Here is a 22,275-nt window from a genome sequence, read left to right as displayed (position 1 = left end):
AATGATGCTACAAAGCCAACTTTCTCCATGGCCACTGAGGATGTACTTTGTGACACCTGCACGACCACCGAACTCACAATTTTCTTACTTTCCATGTCCTGAAAGTGGTAGGTGCAGTACTTGGCTGAAAATCCTGGGCTGTCGCACTGTCCATCACCGGCTAGCCTGAACCGTTTGCCCGCGAATGTACTATCAATAGACATTTTTTCCATTCTCCAAGCTTCGCTAATGGCTGGAAATAGATAATCGGTTTGGTATTTGTAGAACTGAGTTTTCGCAATGAAATGGATTCCCACAAACTGAAAGAAAGACTCTAACTTTTTAAAACTTGAACCACTAAAAAGTGCAGCCGCTGCACAAAGTAGATTGCCTGCTGGCAGTTGCCCCAGCATGGGTTGTGCAGACCATGAGAAAGGATGATATTTTGTACAGGTGGCATGTATTTTAAGGTTAGTGCCTCGAATTGCACGAGTCACATTAATCAATGGCTCCCCACATACTTCCCCACCAACCGAATGCCCACATTTCATCCGAATAATAATATCAATCAAACAACTATCGAATACAATGAATTTGGCCTCTTTCCTTATACTGTCACTCTGCATCCCAGCTGGTTCGGCCTGTAACGTTGAGGACATGTCACTCACATGAAAGGTAGAATCTCTGATATCGTCTTCCGCTATGTTCAGTGATATTGATGGTGTTTCATTGTTGTCCACTTCATTCTCTTCCATTGCAACATCTGTTCCTTCTCCGGCGATGGGTGAATAAAACAATTTCTTCAACTTTCTCGCGGTCTTAGTTTTTGCGGGTGTGGATTCTGTGAATTGATCTCCGACTGCATCCGAACTACCAGGAGGACATTCACTATCAATGGCTGGATGTGGTATAGCTCCGTTGTCAATCACTTCATATTCTTCCCATTGGCACGATGCATCTCCAGTCTCAAGTCCCTGCCAAAAGGTTTGACAAGCAACATCTCTCGTTCGCTTCACTGTCTGTGTAGATTTAGTTCGTACACCCACTCGCAACTAGAGGACAGATTGGAAAAGGGATGTTCAGTTTAAACACAACTTACAGTATTGAACTATTAACAGTGAAAAACAACATAATATAGTGACCAGGACACTAACCTTCTTTTGCTTTCTTTTCTTTGAAACTTTCTTGCCTCGAACTTAAACATCGGGACGCTGTTGCTCCGACTCGTGTGTGCATGTCTCCACTTCCTCTTGCGCTGCAACGACTATATTTTCATGATAAGCACATCCATCACGCACTGACGCTCCATCGACTCCCTGAAACATAGAACTTTCATTAGTATGTATAATAATATTGAAAACACAAAATGTACTTGGGGACCAATACCCACGTACATCTCAATAGCAAAACACGAATGAACGCTTTCTGTAGAACATTCAAACGACAATTATTCACGCATTGTTAATCTAGTTAGATGGAACTGTCAAGATCCATACCTCGGGCTCCTCATAGACTTCCATTGATGATATTATTGAAGATGATGCTTCAGTAACTCCCTGAAACACAGTAATTGCATTAGTATGGTTTTCTATTTTGTTAAAAAGAACATAAACTTTGTGCAGGCGTCAACGGCTCATCTAAATAGACCTGCACAAATGATCAGTTGTCTAAAATAAATAATGGATATCTAAATATGATTCGATTTGCTCGATCGTTGGAAGTGTCACCACCCAGAGATCTGCATCAACTACTAGGGGTGATGTTCTTGTAGAAGATGCTCCGTCATCTCCCTGAAACATAGTACTTGCGTTAATAAAGAAGGAAGTATAGCGGATGTAATCACGTCATATGATTTTGCTTGATCGAACTGTCAGTATCCATACCTCGAAATGCATAAGAACATCAAGGGACGATGTAACTGTGGTGCACACTTCTGCAAGCTGTTGTGCCGACCCGTAACTGCATGCTCCCCCTTCTTCTTGGACTAATGCTCCATCGACTCCCTGAAACATAGGACTTTCATTAGTAATGAACACAATATTGAAAAAAGAAGGCACATAGGAGGGCGACGACAGAAGGACATATCAATGGCTAAAAACGAAAGAAACATTGTGTGTAACAATCACGCTACAAGAATGCAAGATCTGATGATCTCCATCAATGGAACTGTCCGGAAACGTACCTCCAGCATCTGAGTGACATCAACGGTTGTCGTCAATGCGTTGGACTCCTCAGCATCTCCCTGAAAGACAGTACTTGCATTATTTTGGATAACAATAATTATAACTGAAAACAAAGACTAGAGGACGAGTACAAGGGTGTACCATTAGGTAAAATAATCACACGATAAATTAAAACTATTGATTTACATGCCTAAAACAAGTCAGTGGCAGAATAGCTAAGTAAGATTACCCGATAGGCGCTTGAAGTGGCTGATGACTGCAATAACGACACGGATGGAGAATCTTCCGGCTTCATATTGAGTGGATACATAAATGGGGAAATTATTGTTAGCTAATGCTACACACTACCGCAAGGCCGAGAGATAAATACGTAAACTTGACTCACCAGTGGAGGGATGTGGACGAATAGAGTGGGAATAGCGGTTGAGAGCAATTTTCGCTTCGCTCGCGGTGTGTTCTTCTTTATTAGCAATGATGTGGAGTACATGTCTGAGCTAAAGTGCCTGCTGCAGATGCGGTATCGATCACCCCTCTTGTCAGCAAAGACTTCTAGGACTCTACTTTCAAGCTCAGACGGTGGATATCCGCAATATCGGACCCATTCTCTTATCTGATCTATTGTCTTAGGGAAAACATGCATTATAGTACCTTCAGATTTACTATGAGTCTTCGAAGGGCAACCGCCAATGGAACAGGCAGGCATTGTGGAAAGTTCTGAAAAGTAAAGATCAACAATTCTCTATGAATACCAATGTGTTAAAAAATTAAATGACACATAAAAGGTCCAATGCAAGGTTCGTTTTGGTTCTTGGAACTATACACGTTATTCACATGCGGATAAGTATTTGAATAACTTTAAAAAAATAGAAAAATAATTTGACTAAACTCAGAACATGTGACTAGTTCCTTGCATGTACTGTCTTGAACGAAAAGAAATTGGACGCAAAATGATTATGGTGCATGGCCTTACCTTGACGAACAAACAGTTAGATGCAGGGATCAGAGTAGTTTCTTGTCGTAGAACAGGGAGCAGTTCACAGGTTGCAAACTGACGAGTTTCCTCGAAGTGGTCACGGAAGTTCACAGAGACGAAGAGCAGATAACCAGCACCTTCACGGGTTGACTAGCAAATCGTAAAGAAGTTCTCATTAGAAATATGAAGTGGGTTATAAAGAATTCGAAACAGGGGTGTGTTTGTGAATGAATGACGTGTATATGTCGTGGCATTATGCGGTTTGCAGGGGGGCGTCCAGCGTGAGGGGGGATGCTTGGCAGGAGACACGGGGTCTGGAGGTAGACATGGGAACAACAACCCATGCTCTATAGACCACTTTGAAGTGTACATGCTATTTGGCACCTCTTGGCCTTTATTGCTCCCTGACAGCTCCACTTGCCAGCGCAAGTACCCCGGTGCGAACTGCCTTTGATAGGGCGGGGGGTGGATTGGGGCGGTGGTCGTGCAGACAAGACACAGGAAGACTCGTGAATGGAGACACACTTATGTGGATTGCAGGGGGGCGTTCAGCGTGAGGGGGGATGCTTGGCAGGAGACACGGGGTCTGGAGGTAGACATGGGAACAACAACCAATGCTCTATTGACCACTTTGAAGTGTACATGCTATTTGGCACCTCTTGGCCTTTATCGCTCCCTGACAGCTCCACTTGCCAGCGCAAGTACCCCGGTGCGAACTGCCTTTGATAGGGCGGGGGGGTGGATTGGGGCGGTGGTCGTGCAGACAAGACTCGTTTGCCGCAGGGCCTCACCAAGGAGAGGCCATCTAACTGCATGTAAGAGGCAGGCTGCAGGATCTAGTACATGGAAGGCAGGGGGGTGAGTTTATAAATACCTCAGCCTCCCAGGAGAATATATGGGTGCAGTTCACCCTGGAGACCCTGGATGCCTAGGCAGTTCGTCAGCAGCAGGCTGGCCTGTGGTGGCAAGGCGGCACGGGCCAGAGGGGGTCATCTCTGTACCCGGTGCCCAAAAGGATGATTTATTATGATCAACCATATTGATTATTTACCTATAACCATGTTTTGTATCAATAAAATCCAACGGCCTTTTATTGCCAACGCTTGAACAAAGTGGTGTGGTAAGTATTTTTGGGGGAGGAGGCAAGGCCGGGAGGCTTGTTGCCAACCCGCAAAATAACATATGTATGTCTGCTGCATATGGGTTCAACGGTTATGTGGATTGAAGGTGGGCGGCCAGCGTGAGGGAGGATGCTGGCCGGAGACATGTGGTGTGACAAGACAAGGCACAGGAAGACTATTCAATGGAGACACACTAGATTCATTTAAAAAATCAAAACAACCATTGTTAAAATACATTTTGGGTTTTATTTTAGATCTTATTTTCAATTGAACATAAATAATAAACATTACACATTGTAAAGTTCCGGTTGCAGCACATCCAGGGAAAATCCGCGGTATTGTCCACTGTCGCTGGGGAAATGTTGTCTAATGGCAAGTACCGCACAGGCAGGTATTACTCTCCGAACGCGGTGTCCGAGCCTCCCGTGAAGCCACCAAGTGAAGCAACGATAGGCCACCAGCCTGTACCACCTGTGAAAAAGAAAGATGCAATGGAACCAATTTACATGCGTTCGAATGATATGTAGATGTAATTTTATATGTGGGAGACGACCATGAAATAGTAGTGGCATCACTGACATCACAACCAGAGTATACTTACTCGTTACTCGGATTACGTGGACGAACAGTGCCGCGAAGTTCGTGCATAAGCACCATCATCATCCTCAACACGGTCCGTGAGAGGCAGGCTTCCCTGAACTCTGGCAGCTCGGTGATGCATTGCGGACTTGGCTCGCCTTCCGAAATGTAGGCCAAGCACCCGGAATTTTCACGGCAGCAGCAGTTCTCCTCCTCAGTTGGCATTAGCTCGCACCGATTGCACGTGCACCAGGTGGAGACGCCGTCCATGCGACATGGTCCAGGCTCTTCATCCGTTGACTGGTCCTCCCAACTGCCGTCCGAATCCCCATCGTTTTCGCGTGCTTGCCTTTCCAGTAGTTCCTCCTCGGTGTACTCGGGCTCGTACATATACGGCATTATTGTAGCCATTGTGTGGTAAAGAAAGTAAAATAATTTACAGAGATGGTACAGGTGTTTACAAGGCCTAGAAGCGGCGAAGGTAGCTGACCAGAGCACAGAAACGAGTCACAGAATACTCAAAGTAACACAGAGAGAGGAATGGAATCGAAAATCTGCTGCTGTGTGTTGTGAAACGGTGTGTTTATACTTATTGAGGAAAGAGGCGTCCTGCCATTTCCATGGCGACACGTCACTAGCTGAGGCGCAGCGATTGTTGACACGAAACGTGCTTTGGCGTTGGGAAATGGGCGGTACGCGTCTGCTGATGTCAGGCTCAGGGGCGGGGGATTTGATTTAGTGCCGCAAACGCAGGTGAGCCAGGGCGATGGGGGGAAATGATAGGATTATCAGAAAATGGCGGCTGATTTCGAGTGCGTTAATGGACGAAAAGTCGGGTAAGGTCCATAGGAAAGTTTTCTACGATCTACCGATTTATGCTTAAAAACACATGGCCGAACCGTAGGGACAATAAAAAAAAAGTCCCGGAACTATCCTTTAAATCTGTTTACTATAGAAAATGACCAAAAATGAATTTAAAAAAAGTTCACTATGTATTGCCTGCATTTCATTTCAATTTTATTTTGCTTCTTGCTGTAGAAGCGTTAAATGATAGAAAGCTCAAACATGTTGATATTCATCATTATTCATCATATTCAATGATGTCCTTTTCTCCTTTTTGTCTTTTTTTTTTAAATATCTCTTTTTAGGTCAAATATGGTAAAGTGTACTTGAAAGAAACAACATTAGTGTCTCCATTTCCTATGTTGCTTTTTGGTGGCGATATTGAAGTGCAACACCGCGAGCGACTTCTCTCTGTAGATGGTTGGATCCAATTTCAGGTACTACATTTGATAATTTATTTTTTCTTGCATCCATCGTATTTTTCTTCACATCAAGAGTAACGAGTACTGATGATTTTTCTCTGCTAATGCACACTATTTCTGTTAGACTGAAGAGATGAGTTCTACCTTGCAAAATAGATGGTCTTTTCTTTTTCTTGGAACTATAACCAATGAGGAAAAACAGGATGTATTTTATATGGCATAAAAGGAAAGGATTCCAAGAAGTCACGGTTTCCTCACTAAGCCTGGCACTATACAATATTAGTACCTGGCGAGGAGGGTGTGGCGGCCTCCCAGCCAATGAGGAGGCTTGGAACGGGGGCATTACCAGACTGTAACCACGCTGCCTCGTCAGGGCTGACATCTTTCCTCCCGGGGAACAAGTTAAGTGCCCTGCTCTAAAGTTAAGTGCCCTGCTCTCCTCACCCCTCCCAACCTTTTCCACAGAATTCCCTCCCCCTCCCGTCCCACTTACTGTCTCCTTTTTTCTCTCTTTCGGAAGCGGACACGCCGGGTATACTTCTGCGCCCGGCACATCCGCTTCCAATCTGTGACATGCCACCATGGAAAGGGAGAAGTCCCTTCTCTCCTTTCCATGGTGACAATTTGCTTTGTTTTCCTTTTTTTCCTATTGTTTAATGGCCGCTATGAAAGGGAGAAAGGGACTATGTGTAATCCCATGTCCCATTTCATGCCAGACATCTTATTTGTTTACGTTTTTGTTACTCTTTTCAAATGCCGCCATAGACAGGGAGAACAGATTTAGTTTCCCCTTCTATGGCGGACATTTTATTTTGTATTTTTTCAGTTGCGAAAAGCTGCAGCGTCTTGCTACGGAAGAAAGTTCCTTTTAATACCCTGGTCCAATGGGCCAGGGTACTTATAACAATACGCCCCTCGCTGCGGGGGGAGGGTCATTACTGTTCCTGGTAATGTCCCGGGTACTCCGTTAAGGCCCTCGGTTCGCTCCCGCCTGTAACTATGCGCCTCCTCGCATTACCGGACACAGTAATGCACCCCTGGCTCGAGGCTTATTGCTTAAATAAACAAAACTACACAACGAGGAGCAGCATAGCTATGTTAACAATGAAAGGGGAACCTACATGTACATAAGTGACAGAAATGCATGTCCTCTGTTGATGACAAAAAAGTTCCTGAGTTATATCCAATATATATCATGAACAATTATATTAAAAATTATAAAACTTGCAGTACATGAAAACACTCGACAAACAACATTTATTCACATACTTATGTTCACAATCCCTGACATGTTTCTATTTTATGTCATTATTGAATGAGATTCTTCAGGGGAATTCTTTTTGACAACCTTTAATGTCATGCTGTCCCCAGCTTTAACCACTGCATCTTTAATCTACAATTAAAACCAATATATGTTGCTACTTCATAATCTAAGTTCTCCTACAGATATGTAAAGATAGGTCTACGGTAAACGGCTTACTTAGGAGTTCTCAACAAAATCATTAATATAGATTTTGCAAGTACCTAATAATGATACATGACACAGCATTCTTAAAAAAGGGAAAAACAATAATTGGTACTGCATCGTAATGGTGCTGCGTATTAAGGTGTATCACATAAAGCACACACAATTTGCTTCATAACATTACCATGCCAAACCACTCACAGTAGTCTGATCCACGTAACAAATTGATCTTTATTTCTTAAGTAGAAGTAATTTGAGGTGACTGATACATATATGAACCTTTATATTTAGACTTGTTTCATAACCTTCTCAAGTCTCATACAAGTTTTGAAATTGAGGGGAACTGTGAGCTATTTAGCTCCTGCTTGTAGCCTACAACAGCCCGTTTGGCTTGACACCAGCAGGAACCAGTATCTACTTTTGGCTCCCCAGGCCAACTGATGCAGAACAGCCACACCCATATTAATGTAACTCTGTGCATGTCGGACAATCTATAAATAAACATTAGGACACATCTATGCAACATTTAAAGTGTAAGGTGCCATAAATAATGCACAAAGGACATGTTTGCATATCATGTGTAAGTTAGATTTGCGGAATGCTATGTAAAAGCTACTTGTCCCTCCGTGGCAGCACCTGGTCACTGGTTACTGCTGTATACCCAGGAGCTACTTTTAGCTCCTGCGTATCCTATCTCAAATTCGACCCCTGTCATATATAAATGCAAAAAAAATGAAGCCTTGATTTACCTGAAATAAATCCATCATAAAGGAATCAATCGACACGCATGATAATGTAGACTCTGTTAAAGACGAGGTATATCTGTTTTACAGTATGTGTGTTGTATGAGAAGACACGCGAACACAGTACTTATTACGACATTGAACATCTCTTCATGGCATCGCTAACGAGCATATGGCAAAACACGCCTGGAAGTGGTTGCCATCTTTAAATAGGTTCTCTTGAACATCCTATATATATATAGCAATATTATTAAACCAAAGATAAACTGATTCACTTCCACAAATTACAACTTGGGAAATGTCATATGCTCATCATCACCATATATCTGGCAGTAGCTATCAGACAACTGCCATTACATTCTATATTCTGTTAATGAGCAATAACGAATACAAATTCAATTTTCTTACATAATCCGTTGATAAAATTATGAAATCTAACAGACCCCTATTTTATTTGATATTATGCCATTCAGTGGCTTTGCTCAAGCCTGTCACATTCCTTTGGGTCTGAAGTATACATTTTTACACTTGCCTAATATGTTAACGATCAATATCTGAGAGACCGCCTTGATTTTCTGTACAACATTCCATCGAAAGTCAAAAATGTTCACCAATGTGCAAAAATGCGTATCAAGCTGAGCTGTTGCCATCTTATTTTTTAGCCAACTTCTATTTTCAATATTTTTTGTTTGGATTTTACAAGATGTGTTTCCAAAATATTTTGGCTCACTTGGACATATAATCCTATATGTGACATTTCTGCTGTCACAACCATTAAACACCTTAAGGTTCAAGTGCCACCCAATCTACGTAAAGCACATGCATAAACCCTCATTACAAGTTTGGAGGTAAGTTTGGCGGTAATTCTGCCAGACAGAATTACTGTTACTGTTATGGTGTCCGGTTGAATTACTTCCATATTACAAGCTGATCGGTGCACGCATAAACCATAACTGGTAATGGTAATTCTGTCTGGCGGAATCACTGCCAAAAAGCAACTCGGAATGGCAAAGCCTCCTATTTTCGGCAGAATTACCGTTTCTGATGAAAAATTGGTGGCATTACTGAGTGGTAATTCAGCCAGCGAAATTAATGAGTGGTAATCCTGCTGTGGAATTGGCACAGACCGGAAATAGCTTCATGCCGCAAACGGGAAGCTCATCAGCGTCCAGCTTTAAAAATGCAATCCATTTAAAATCCCCCCCCCCTTCCAGTAGCCTTCCAGAGCCCAAACACACAGGAAAGATGCCACGAGACCAGGAGAAGGATGAGTTACCAGAAATCCATGCCTGCAAACCCAGATCCGGTGAGGGAGAGCTGCAGGTATTAGAAGAGGAGGTGGTGGACAATGCTGAGGAGCTGTTTGGTGGCCGGAAACGGAAGACTTCCATACAAAAGAACACCACCATCTGAAATTACATCAGGGACAAGGTGGTGGCAGTGGGCTCAGTGCAGCGTGATGACAAAGACTACATGAAGTGCTGGAATGACATGAAGGCATGTTTGCAGACTCTGCTTGTCATCCTCTGCTTTGAGACAGCAGCCACTGGAGGAGGAACAGTGGAGCCATTACACCTCACACCCTGGGAGGAGAAAGTGCCCAGTATCATAGACATGGCTGGCATTGAGGTAGTTGGCACAGCAGTAGGTGGAGCCAGCAGTCAATTTGACCCAGGTGAGTACAAAATAGGATGTAGGGCACATATGAGAACCAAACGCATGAGTGTTGTGTGCAGCTGCAATCCACACAGCAGATAAAACGACATGGTCCCCCAATATGCTGGGGTGGGAGGAAATGGCAGAACATTCAGCACCACCGGAATGCGCCCACGAGAATTGCCCAATGAAAGCCCACCACAGGGGTTTCTGGTATACCCTCCACTGCAATGTAGAAATCTTGCCGATACACAGGTTGCGGGTTCCCCTCACAGGGAAACACTCAAAACACCAATGTACTGCCATGGGCCAAGAAATGGCGGGAAACCCTGACATGCCACCACAGTAATGTCAGTGAATATGTGGCCTATTTTGATTGGCAACATGGAAAGACACCCGTTAGATGAAGGGAGATTAGCACAAAATGTCCACAGGAATTGTCAAGTGAACACCTGACACATTGCGCAAAGCACAGATCAACCGTTCACCTTTCAACACTATATTAGAAAAACAGGACACGTAAAAAATGAAAAAGCAAAATATCATGTATACATATCACATTTAAAATCAGAGCAACTCATTTCTAAATATAATATTCTTAAAAGAGAAGAGCTAAACATTTCCTAATATGGCTTTGTAAATTTCATAATCAGTTACACTTTAAAAAAGTCCTATAACAAGGCTAATATGCTATCGGCTGTTTGTCTTCTTATTTATAATAATTAAATGTTTGCAAGTCAATAAAGCCTATTGTTTTAAGATTTGTAAACCAGATATGATACAATGTAAAATGTAGTATTGTTCTATTTGCTGAATACAAAAGACCCAAAGATTGGTCTGAGTTAGAATTTTCAAGTTTAAAACGCAAATTAAAAAAGCCCTTCACATATACGTCTTCCAACTTCTTTGAGCCAGTAAGTAGATGTCTAGTAGTTTCCAACTCCATATTACAAACCCGACATAAGCGTTCTTGATATTGGGTTTTTGTCCATGCACCCAGTCTAGACCTAGTCGGGAGAAGCTCTAATAGTTGCATCATAAATCTTCTCACTTTTCTGTTATACAGTTTCTCTATATAACTGCATGGAGCATTTTCAGGGAAGCTTTGTCTAACATATAGTGAGTGTTTTGATTGTCTCCCCAATAATGTCATATTGATGTTCCTATCGCAGGTTTTTGCCAATTTCTTATTTTTTGTTTCTGCCAAGAAAACATTAATGTATTCCTCTAGTGCAAATCCAATGTCTTCGAAGAAAGAGAGATTTCCCTTTTTCCATTCTCTCAAGATGTTAGTAATGGAGTGGGTTCAATGATTCAGCAAAGTTTGAAAACATGGCTTCAGGATTGTTTTTCTCAGATAGCATTTTGACATAAAAATACCCCTACCCATTGTACTCAGTGCATAGAAATGCTATTGCCAGTTCGCAATTCATTGCTTCAACAGATGTAGATTTGGGAAGACCGAATGATCTGCGCCATATTTGACCGCCCAGAGGTTTGAGCCATTTAGTCTCTTTATCTGTAAATACCTCTAGGCCATATAATGCACTAGGGCCAAAGCTAGTTTGTATAGTTTTAACAGCACTTCAGTCGAATAACCCCGCGTTGAATGTTCTCTCCACTTTAAGGCCAATATTATTTGCAGAGTATCCAGAATATTGACACCCAAATAAACATATACACTGACCATCTCTATGGTCTCATTCTGTATCTTCCAGACAAACATGTTCTGGTTTCTCTTACTGTTGGAGCAGATCATCACCTTAGTTTTAGTATGGTTCATAATGAGGTTGTTTTTCTTTAAATATTTGGGTTGTATCTAATAGCTGTTCCCAAAATACGCAAAGCCTGTGCCAGTGGCACCAGCTTCCCAACTATGGCTGCCACCTATTGGAACGCCCTCCCTCCTCACATTAGGCTAATTGACTCACATGCGGCCTTTCACAAGGCCATCAAAACTAGGCTCTTTGTATGAATCTGCACACATTTACTGCATCTAACTCTGTATTTGTAACTAACCTGGTACGTATCTAATTCTGTATGTATAACCATGTACCCTGCACTAAGACTACTTATGGTGGGTTGCATTCCTGTAACCCTGGATCAAGCCTTCTTACGTTCCTCTTCTAACGCCTCGATGCCTGCAGGCTGCATTGTGCTCTATAAATCCAAATAAATAATAGGATAGTGTCATCCGCGTAGGCAAGCCATGTCACAGATTGGTTCCCTATTCGTGGCAGAAAGTTATTGACGTTGTCTAGGGCATCTCCCAGATTCGCCACGTAAAGATAGTATAAAATGGGAGCAAGGGGTTAGCCTTGTTTTAAACCGTGGTTAGTATTTATGTTCTTAGTTAGCCGTCCCTCTAGATTTAATCTCATTTGGACCGTGGTATCAAAGTATAACTCTTTTAGGTGGTGCAGTATCAACAAATGGAGATTCCACTTTTTTACTTTGTCCCACACTATCAGGCGATTTACAGTATAGAAGGCTGCCTGATAATTAAACATATATACAAGACGCCTCCTTTGTTCATCAAACTAGAGCGAATTAAGTATATTAAAGTCCACGAGTTGGAGAAGGGAGCCCATGCCTCTCCGGAATCCAGGTTATCTCTAGGTCCCTTTTTAAATATTGGGATCAAAATAGAGATTTTCCAACTGTATGGTATACATCCCGTAGATTTTATTGTATTACAAAGTCTGGTTAAAATAGAAGGCTCACATTTTAGGATTTTTGTAATTTTAGCGATCACGTGTGGACCTGGTGCCCTAAACGGTTTTATCATTTCTATCATTCGCTCTAGCTAAGCAGTTGAGAATTGTAATTTACCTTGGCATGACCTAAATTGGCATTTAACTTCCCAAGATCTGCTTGAGTCACATAATACAAATTACGTATATTTGTTGTCCATAAGTACTCAGATATGGGATTGATTTCTTTTTTGTCAGTGGTAGTTTCAGCATAAGTTTTAAACTGGTTCCAAAAATATGTGAATCTGTACTGCGCAAAGCATGCAAACCCAGGAACCATTGTTTCTTTGAAGTAGATGCTTTAAACCTCTTAATATTTTTGTAATGGGTCTTAAGTTTTGTTATTTTGATCAATTGCAAAAGGCTTTGTTTATATCCTTTCTGTCCTTTCTTTTTTGCTATATTCACATCATAACTTCTTTGATCCATTGAGGGCCTGAGAGTGTATTTTTCTTATTCAACTCTGTATAGGGTTTTGCTTTTATTATCACACTGTCAAAGTCCTTAATGTCACATTTCTTCTCAGCAGAACCCTCAGCAACAAGGTTACAAACATAGGTATTAAACATTTCTATGTTACATTCTGTCCACTTAATTCGGTTTCCTGCATTATTAATGCAAAAATTACCAACTAATGTTTGTGTCTGAAAATTGAGTATGGGAAGATGTCTCGCACTCTAACCCAATCTAAACATTGAAAAAAGTCCACTGATGACACCTTATACGCCAGAAAGATAACTTCAAATGTAAATTGAAATAGTGTCTCTTTAATTTCTTAGGTCGTAGACAGCAGCCACTAATACCATTGACATTAATCACATATGTTAGTCACAAAAGATAAAAGAACATATATATGTACATAATATGTACATTCCAACAGAATTTCAGAGTGTGATTGTCGCAAGTAAATTCAAATAAAAGACCATACTATATTATGTCAAACATCTGGTTAGGACGGTTAGTCACATTTGTGACTAATGTTAATGGTATTGATGGGTGAATATATAAACAGCCTTGAAAACAACATATGGTCGAAACATGTGTCGGCTGTCTACGACCTAAGAAATTAAAGAGACACTATTTCAATTTACATTTGAAGTTATTTTTCTGGCATATAAGGTGTCATCAGTGGACTTTTTTCAATATTTAGATTGGGTTAGAGCGCGACATCTTCCGATACTCATAATTTTCATTTACCAATTTCAAAACTTTGTGGGAAGTTTTGCGGAAATGAGTTTGCTCGCTGCCACCCCCTTATTTCCCTTGTAACAGATGATTGTAGAGAAGACGAGAGTGGAAACTAGCGCACAGTCAAGTAACGATCCCACACTCCAGATTTACTTTTGTAATTTTTGTGTCTCCCTGCATATGCCTTGCAATGTAAATATAATTACGGCATGGTCACTCGCTGTTGTAAGAATGATCTGAAAGTTTCTAATAAATTCAAATATAGCATCAGGGAACAAATATAAACAATCTAAGTCAAAACTCTCCCATTTGACCAGATATACGAGGTACAGCAAGAGCCCACCTCTCTCGTATATAATTGTAGGTGGGAATATGTGTTAATAAAGATCATCCAAGGATACACATTTTTTGGTGATTCAACTACCAGGACTCCATGGTGGTTTTTAGTCACTTGGAGTTCAAGTAATTCTCCTGTGACATGGAGAAAAACCTTTGGTAGTTTGAATCACCAAGGCTTGTGAGTCTTTCATAGACCATTTATTTAGTATATTTTATATCTCCTCTAATCTCCATGATTACATTTTCCCCTGGAGAAATATATGTATTTAAGACGTGACTGGCTGCTCGCCCCGATTCAATGGCAGAGTTATAATGGCAGAGAAGGTATGAAAACATTTATGTAATGGTACATATTCAGACCACAAAAGAGCATTTTTGGCTCTCGTATTTCTATTAGTCAAGTAATTTGGTGGCCATCCAGTGCAAGTTCATGAACTAACCTTGTCTCCAGTAAGAAGGATAGTCCTGCAGGGTTATTGGTAAATGATCTAAACCCTCTGGCATTCCAGGATATGGCTACCAACTGATATTCGTCCAATGCTTTAGGTCCAGAGACTCCATCCAGGTCTGTTTCAGTGCATAAATAGTTGAAGGTAGACAGATTAGTATTAGAGTTCAGTGGTGGTATAATTTCTTCAACCAGAGTGTCCATTTTGGATTTTGTAAAATGTGGCACTTTATCTTTTTTAGTAGGGCGTATCAGGGAACCCCAAATGGATTATCGCTGAGTTAGAGTCGATAGCAGTAGTCAGAATTTCTACCAAAAACATGTCATTGAAAGTAATTATTTCTAGTTGGGGCCGTTGGTGTATCAATCCCAATTTGGGGGCGTGGCCAGGCAGGCTTGGCTGCAGACGTCTTTGGGCGCCCATTTGACCCCCTAATATGTTTAAATTAAATGCTTTTACCCCTCTGATTGTTGGGCACCTACCACTGAAGTAAATGTATCCTTGAAGATATACGCTGTGACCCCTGGAAGCACTCTGGTTTGAAGGTGCATGGTCCCTTTCCCCGCAGCCTCTGGCATTATGGCAGCATCCTGCGCTCTGCACTCTAGAAGTGAATGGTGAGGGGCAATGGCCCGCCGAGGGAGGCGCTGGTGCTTGGTCAGACCGAGCGACTGCCTGTGGAAGCTGCAAATCCTTGTTGGAATTCTAAATGCGAAAGCACCTCCATGCTACTGCGACACCTGCGGACTGGCACAATGACCCAGGATCTGTCGGCTGTGAGCTGCGAGGGAGGAGGCTCAGTGCTGAGTGACTACTTTCTCCCCTGTGGTGCTCATGATCTGGATAGCGGGCCCCCTGAACCCGGGGGGGGACCTTTTGGAGGCGTTCCGAGGCCAGACGCCTTTAACGGAGGAGCGCCCGACCTAACCAGGTAAATGTTCCTAATCTTTGCTCCTTTGGCTGTGTGGCAACGGTGGCTACTACCTCTGATGTGTCGGCAGCACCCCGCTCTGAAACTTGACTGTCTCCTAGGGCCCGGGTGATAGCTTGCATCCTCCTTCATTGGCGCTGTACTGGTGGAGCTGCTCACTTCGTGAGGGAACTGCTGGGGTCTAGCAATGAAACAGGGTGTGTAGTTCTGCAGACTGGGAGCTGGCTGGTCCTGACCCCATGTGCAGGGGGTTCCTTGCTCTTATTGTGGTGGCTGCCCCCTGGGTGCACCCCGGGGCACAACACTCTGTGCAGAACAACCTCAGGCCCCCCAGGGTCTGATTCCAGCTAACTTTGCAGTGCCGCTTGTGCTACAGGTAGCTGGGGGTCTGGAACGCCACTTGCCTCACTGTCTGAGTGCCTGGGTCTCACACCTTTCCTAGCAATGCCCAAATCTGGCACAAAGCTTAAGACATCAGATATTAAAACAATGCTGACCTTGCAGGATGCAAAAGGCAAGGAAATGCAGTTGGTTCAATCAGAGGTCCACTTCCCCCGTCCACACAGAGCCACCGTTCATGAAGCAGCATTTTGTGGACATGCTGAAGTGTTCAAGCAGGACATCACCTAGGAGATCACCCTGGAAAATCAAGGCATCCAAAGATAGCCTGGCTAAATCAATCTCTGACCTGAACTCCCATCCTGTGGGCCTGAAATCTCATGTGAGCGACCTGGTAAACACGGTGTATGAGCAGGCAAATGAGCGCGCAGAACTAGAAAACCGAGTGGTGGGCATCGAGGAGCAGCTGGAGGTAATCTGGTCAAAGCAAGCGGATCTTTAAAACAGATAGCGAAGGAACAATATTTGCCTCTGTGGAATCCCGAGCCATGTCCAAGCCCACGATTTGGCCGACTATATTCGTAACCTGTTCAGGTCTCTTCTGGAGCTCCCAGATTCGGAAGAACTGATCCTGCAAACAGGACCCGCCCGCCGGGTTGTCATCTCAGCACAACAGCGCTGCCACTTACTCTCAGATGTCCTGTCGCGGGTGGGCATCATGGCTGCAGTCTGGAAAAAAAATAACTTTGAATTCTGTTGCACCACTCGCCTTGTTCCAGGATCTTTCACAAACATACCTTGGCCAGCAGTCTGCTTTTACAAAGGGTCTCATCCTGGTTGCAGTAGAAGAAAATGTGTTCCCGCTGGGGATTCCCCTGCAAACTGATCTTTGACTATCCTAATCGCCACTATGTGGTTGGTTCAGAGGAAGAAGCGAGGGAGCTGATGGGTGAGACAGAGCCACCCCAGCCACCAGGAGAAGGAGCTGATGGGGGATCTCATACAGAACCCAGTCCTCTCGATGGAAAGAGAAGACCCAGAGGAAGGCGTGATACCACGAAAAAATCCCTGCAGTCTGAGACTGAGCCTTGCTCGAATGTTCCAGATTGACAACTAGGGGCTGGTGATTGCTCAAGCCATGGTATTCTCCAGGCCCACTGGTTCTTAATAAGTAATCAGTTGTAGGAGATTCAGTGTTTGTTGTTTACCTGTTAAGTTATTGTTCTCTAATGGGGTTTTTCCACAATCTGAGGTGAGAGGAGAGGGGATAATGGGTGCCTTGGAGGGGTAGCCCCTGATTAACCCGATTAGATGGGTTTTTGAAAACGAAAATGTGAGTTATTCTTGTTTTCCTTTCGTTATTTTTCTGTTGGCTCTGAGGATTGTTATTTAAGTTTTATCACAAGACCACATAATTAGCTTCTACACGTTATCAGTATCCTCACCGGCGTGCCTCGCACGCGACACATTGAGCACTCAATCAATTCAAGATATTAAGATAGCTTGCTCGCACTGTGTAATCAGTGTACCACCTCTACGCCCTGCCTATGATTGCTATACCTAATAGTTGCATTGGGCACCCAGCTGCCTTGTGATTGTTTGATTTTGGCATACTGTATATGACTACTGTACTGCTTCTTGCTGCCATTTAAATGTTGAATCTAGCACCTAGTTACACCACCACTTGAATGTTGTATTTGAATGTTGTACCTAGTACCTAGCTACCTACCATTTGAACACTGTATTTAGCCCCCAGCTACTCTACCATTAAAATATCGCATCTAGCACCTGGCTACTTACCATTTGAATGTTGTACTTGAATGTTGCATCTAGCACCTAGCTACACCACCACTTGAATATTGTATTTGAATGTTGTACCTAGCACTTAGCTACCTACCATTTGAACACTGTATTTAGCCCCCAGCTACTCTGCCACTTAAATATCACTTTTAGCTCCTAGCTACCCTTCCATTAGAATATCACATTTGGATCCTAGTTACCTTGCCTCTCAATTGATACACCCCTCTCACGCCCAACAGAATGTTCCTACCAGGCATTTACTCAGTACTGCTGAGAGTAATTATCTACCTCATCCACTCAACCACTTTCCAAAGATTCACTCTTAGCCTTGCCCCTACAGGCACCATACCCCATCTCACTATGTATTATGCCCACCCCCTACCACTATCCACACCCTCTTCCATTCTGCCCTACCTCTCTACACCATGCAGTCCATCTGACAGAAATGCCAGATTACATGTCAGATTACCCAAACTATATGAGCCACGTGCCAGGGATTCCACCCAGACTAACCGGACCCACCCCTCCATGCACACAAGCACTCCCACTAACTGTCCAAGGGATAGATCCAAGCATAACCTAACCAATACCATGACCAAGCACAAAAACCATACCGCAGCCACCCTACCTACTAACACCAAAATCATTGCCCCACCCATAAGAGGCGCTTTAATTAATGAACGCTCTATAGTAGCCCATGCCACAGATATAGCGGACCTCATTCAAACAGAAGAACTAGACTTTCTAGCCATCACTGAGTCGTGACTCCATGCAACCGCTGGCCCAGCTCTCACTAGCAATCCCTGACTATACCATCCTTCGAGTGGACAGAACAGAATCCAGAGGCGGAGGCCTCGCCATAATAGCCAAAACACACCTCAACATTAGACTTGACAACGCTAACAACCTTCCTTCGTGTGAATCACTCACTGCCAAACTGCCCACGGCCAACTCCCAAACCATTACCATTCACCTACTTTACAGACCTCCTGGACCTCTAGGCTCCTTCGAGGAAGACCTCACTACCATCCTCACTAACAACCTAAAAAATACCTCTCGGAGCCCGATTCTAGGAGACTTCCACCTAAGCTTCAAAGACCACAAAGACCCCCAGGCTACTAACATCAATAATACCCTGTCAGAATTAAGCTTCACCCAAAGAGTTCCCACCCCCACACACAATAAAGGGAGAACCCTTGACTGGATAGCAGATCACAATTGTGTGGCCTCCATCACTGCCAGCTACCCTCAACCATGGTCCGACCACCACCTCATCACCTTCAACCTTGAAGCCTCAAGCCCTATCACCAACAACCCAATAGCCTCAGCTATCCCCACGAGAAATAAGAAAAGCATTACAGCGGGAAAACCTATACCCCTCATTCTCCCCACTCTGAACCAACTCTCAGCGGTCACCAATCCTCACCAACACGTAGATGGCTACAACAAAATCATGCACACGGCCCTAGAATCTATTGCTCTGCTAAAATTAAGAAAATCCAAACCGAAAAAACACCTGAACACCTGGTTCTCGGCCCACCTTAAAGCCCTCAGATTAGAGAAACGAAAAAAAGGAACTAGCCTGGAGACATTCTCCAACAGATAGTAACAAGCTCATCCTCCATAAAATAGCCTCCTTATACAAAAAAGAAATCATAACCGCTAAACAAGAATCTTACAACACAAGAATATCACAAGCCAATTTCAGCGCCAAAGAACTGTTCATCATTAAAGAGCTGGAAACACCTATCCTAGTCCCAGACACATGCGTGAAAGAGAAACAATGGTGTACTAGCGTCCAGAATGCCCTCTCTAACAAAGTCACAGGCCTAAAAACCAAAATCAATGACAAAAAAGAATCCCTAACCAACTCTACCAACCCCACCAACACTCTCCCACATCCCCCACCCCAGATCCCTTCAACCAACCCTCCCACTCGCTTCAGCTTCTCCAAAGTCTCCACACTAGAAGTGGAAAAAATCATCCTGAGTCTCAAACCGTCAAATTGCCAAGGAGATCCCTGCCCGTCACAAATTATTAAAGATGCGGCAAGAGACCTCTCCCCGTTCATTACCAAACTCATTAACGCCTCCCTTGCCTCAGGCATCATCCCTAACAATCTAAAAGAATCCTGGGTCCTCCCCCTACTCAAAAAACCATCCCTCGACCCCTCTACACGCACTAACTACAGACCCATTACCACCGTTCCCTTCCTCCTCAAAATACTAGATAAGGCAGCTTATCTACAAATTCAGAAATACCTTGAACGGAACCATCTCCTGGGAATCTGACAATCTGGCTTCAGACCCCAACACGGGACAGAGACAGCCCTCATCGATCTTAAGGCTCAAATTGACACCCTAAGAGACAACGGGAAAACTGCTCTGCTGCTCCTGTTAGACCTTTCTGCAGCATTTGATCTAGTAGATCACAAAATTCTCTGCAATCACCTGGACTCGGCTGCCCACTTCTCTCAAGAAGCCATTAACTGGATTGAGTCGTTCTTGAGCAACAGATCTATGCGTGTTTTCTCTACCACAGCATCAGCTGACCCCATCTCTATCACTTGCGGAGTCCCGCAGGGATCATGCGTCTCCCCCACACTGTACAACGTGTTCACTAAGCCCCTTTTTGATGATCTTGACGGTCTGGGTATCACCTACACTAACTACGCGGATGATACCCAGATCCCCATCCCGTTGACGAGATTACAACAAGGATTTGGCCTTGGTGAACAGGGTGTATCATCATCCAGGCATGGATCGCCTCGCACAGTCTATGCCTGAATGATGACAAGACAGAACTCATCCTCGGATCCACCACCAACTTAAACAAACTGGACTACAACTACTCCAGTTTCCTCATAGACAGCAACTCTATCAAAATTGGACTATTGTAACGCCCTTTACGTCGGAGCCAACAAATATGTTACAAATAAAATCTGGACACTGCAAAACAATGCTCTCAGAGCTGCGCTTTGCATCCCCAAGAGACAACATATCTCCAACCACAGGACGGCCCATAACTGGCTCACTACCACCGACAAAATAATGCTCAAAGTAGCCTCCCTAACTCACAAATGCCTTAACAATGAAGCCCCCCAATACTTAGTTGACAGAATAACAAGACACACCCCATACAGGCCATCTAGAACTGCCATGCTAACCTGCTCACACTTCAAACGAATCAAAACGGGCGGCAACAGCTTCCAAGTAAAAGCAGCCCAACACTGGAACTCCCTACCACCCGCCATAAGGTCACCTCAATCCTATCCCCACTTTAGACGCAATTACATTCAATGGATAAAGAACAATGACAGATAATGTACCCTGCCTCTGAAGTTTGTAAATATGTATATTTGTAAATTTGTCCTCATCACATATATTGCATATACTGTAACTGTTACCATTTATGTACTCACTGTAATTACTGTACAGCAATGTAACCAAGCTGAGAACAACCTTGATGCTCCTGCGCCCTTATACCTTCTGGTCCAGCGCGCAATATAAATGAATAAACTAGTTTAGTTTAGTTTAAACTTCGACCTCTTACTGTTCCTGGTTCTCATGGCCATCTATACTGGGCATAATGCGTGTTTGTACTGTTTTAGACTGACCTGAAGGGGCCTATGATGCCAACGGCTGATGTATCTTGGGTGACCCTGAAAGTACAGGGTCTTCATGCCCCAATGAAGTGTAAGGCGCTGCTCCACAGATTGTCCACTATGGACACAGCACTTCTATTTCTCCAGGGGACTCATTTATTACCTGCGGATGAAGCGAGCCTCTGCAGTAAAATATACCCCACTGCCAATTTTGCATGCAGTTGGTCCATAAGACACAGATTCGCCAATATGGTCCGTAACGGCACGTCACTAAAAGTGCTTAAGGCAAGATGAACAGGAAATGTTTCTGGATTCTCTCTCCAAGGCTTGAGCTGAATTCGCCGAAGAGGACCTTTATAATGGGAGGGGTTTTTAATGTTGTAGTTGACCCAACAATCGATAAATCCTTTGCTCGACTCACCATGAACACCATCACTACACTATTACGAGACCACTCCATAATTGAGGCGTGGCATTTCTTTCACCAGGAGGAAAGAGACTACGCCACCTACTAAGCAGTTTATAAGGGCTTCTCTAGACTGGATATGTTTCTCACCTCTAACACATTGATCCCGTCTGTTGTGGGCATAGACATTCACCCGAAGGCTCTATCTGATCACGGTCCTCTCAAGCTCACGCTTGACCTACCCTGCCCCACTCCTGCTTCCAAGCCGTATTGGCGGCTGAACAACTTTCTCTTGGAAGACCTGGCAGTGAGAACTCGCATCTCGGACGCCACTACTCAGTATTTCACATAACATGACACTGGGGACCCTGACTTTGGCACGGTCTGGTACGTCGGGAAAGCAGTAATCCGAGGATGCGTTATCGAGCAAACGGCAGCATGGGGGAGAGCTAGGACATTTCTTCATTCCCAACTTGAGGAGGTGGTCCGGGAAAGGGAGAGT

The 22,275-nt window shown here is 43.6% G+C and overlaps 1 protein-coding gene across 1 annotated transcript in view; it reads left to right on the top strand.

Moving 5' to 3' along the window:
• The window catches only part of DHX29 (DExH-box helicase 29), a 1,426,484-nt gene that overhangs the window by 1,317,947 nt on the left and 86,262 nt on the right, over positions 1-22,275 (top strand). Inside the window, exon 25 of the mRNA XM_069627279.1 lies at positions 5,984-6,115. Coding sequence (XP_069483380.1) covers positions 5,984-6,115 — 132 coding nt within the window. The remainder of the gene's footprint in view (positions 1-5,983; positions 6,116-22,275) is intronic.

Source organism: Ambystoma mexicanum, chromosome 6p, assembly GCF_040938575.1.
Source record: "Ambystoma mexicanum isolate Mex_15411 chromosome 6p, UKY_AmexF1_1, whole genome shotgun sequence".
NCBI lineage: Eukaryota > Metazoa > Chordata > Amphibia > Caudata > Ambystomatidae > Ambystoma > Ambystoma mexicanum.
This window is presented reverse-complemented; position numbering and strand designations above follow the sequence as displayed.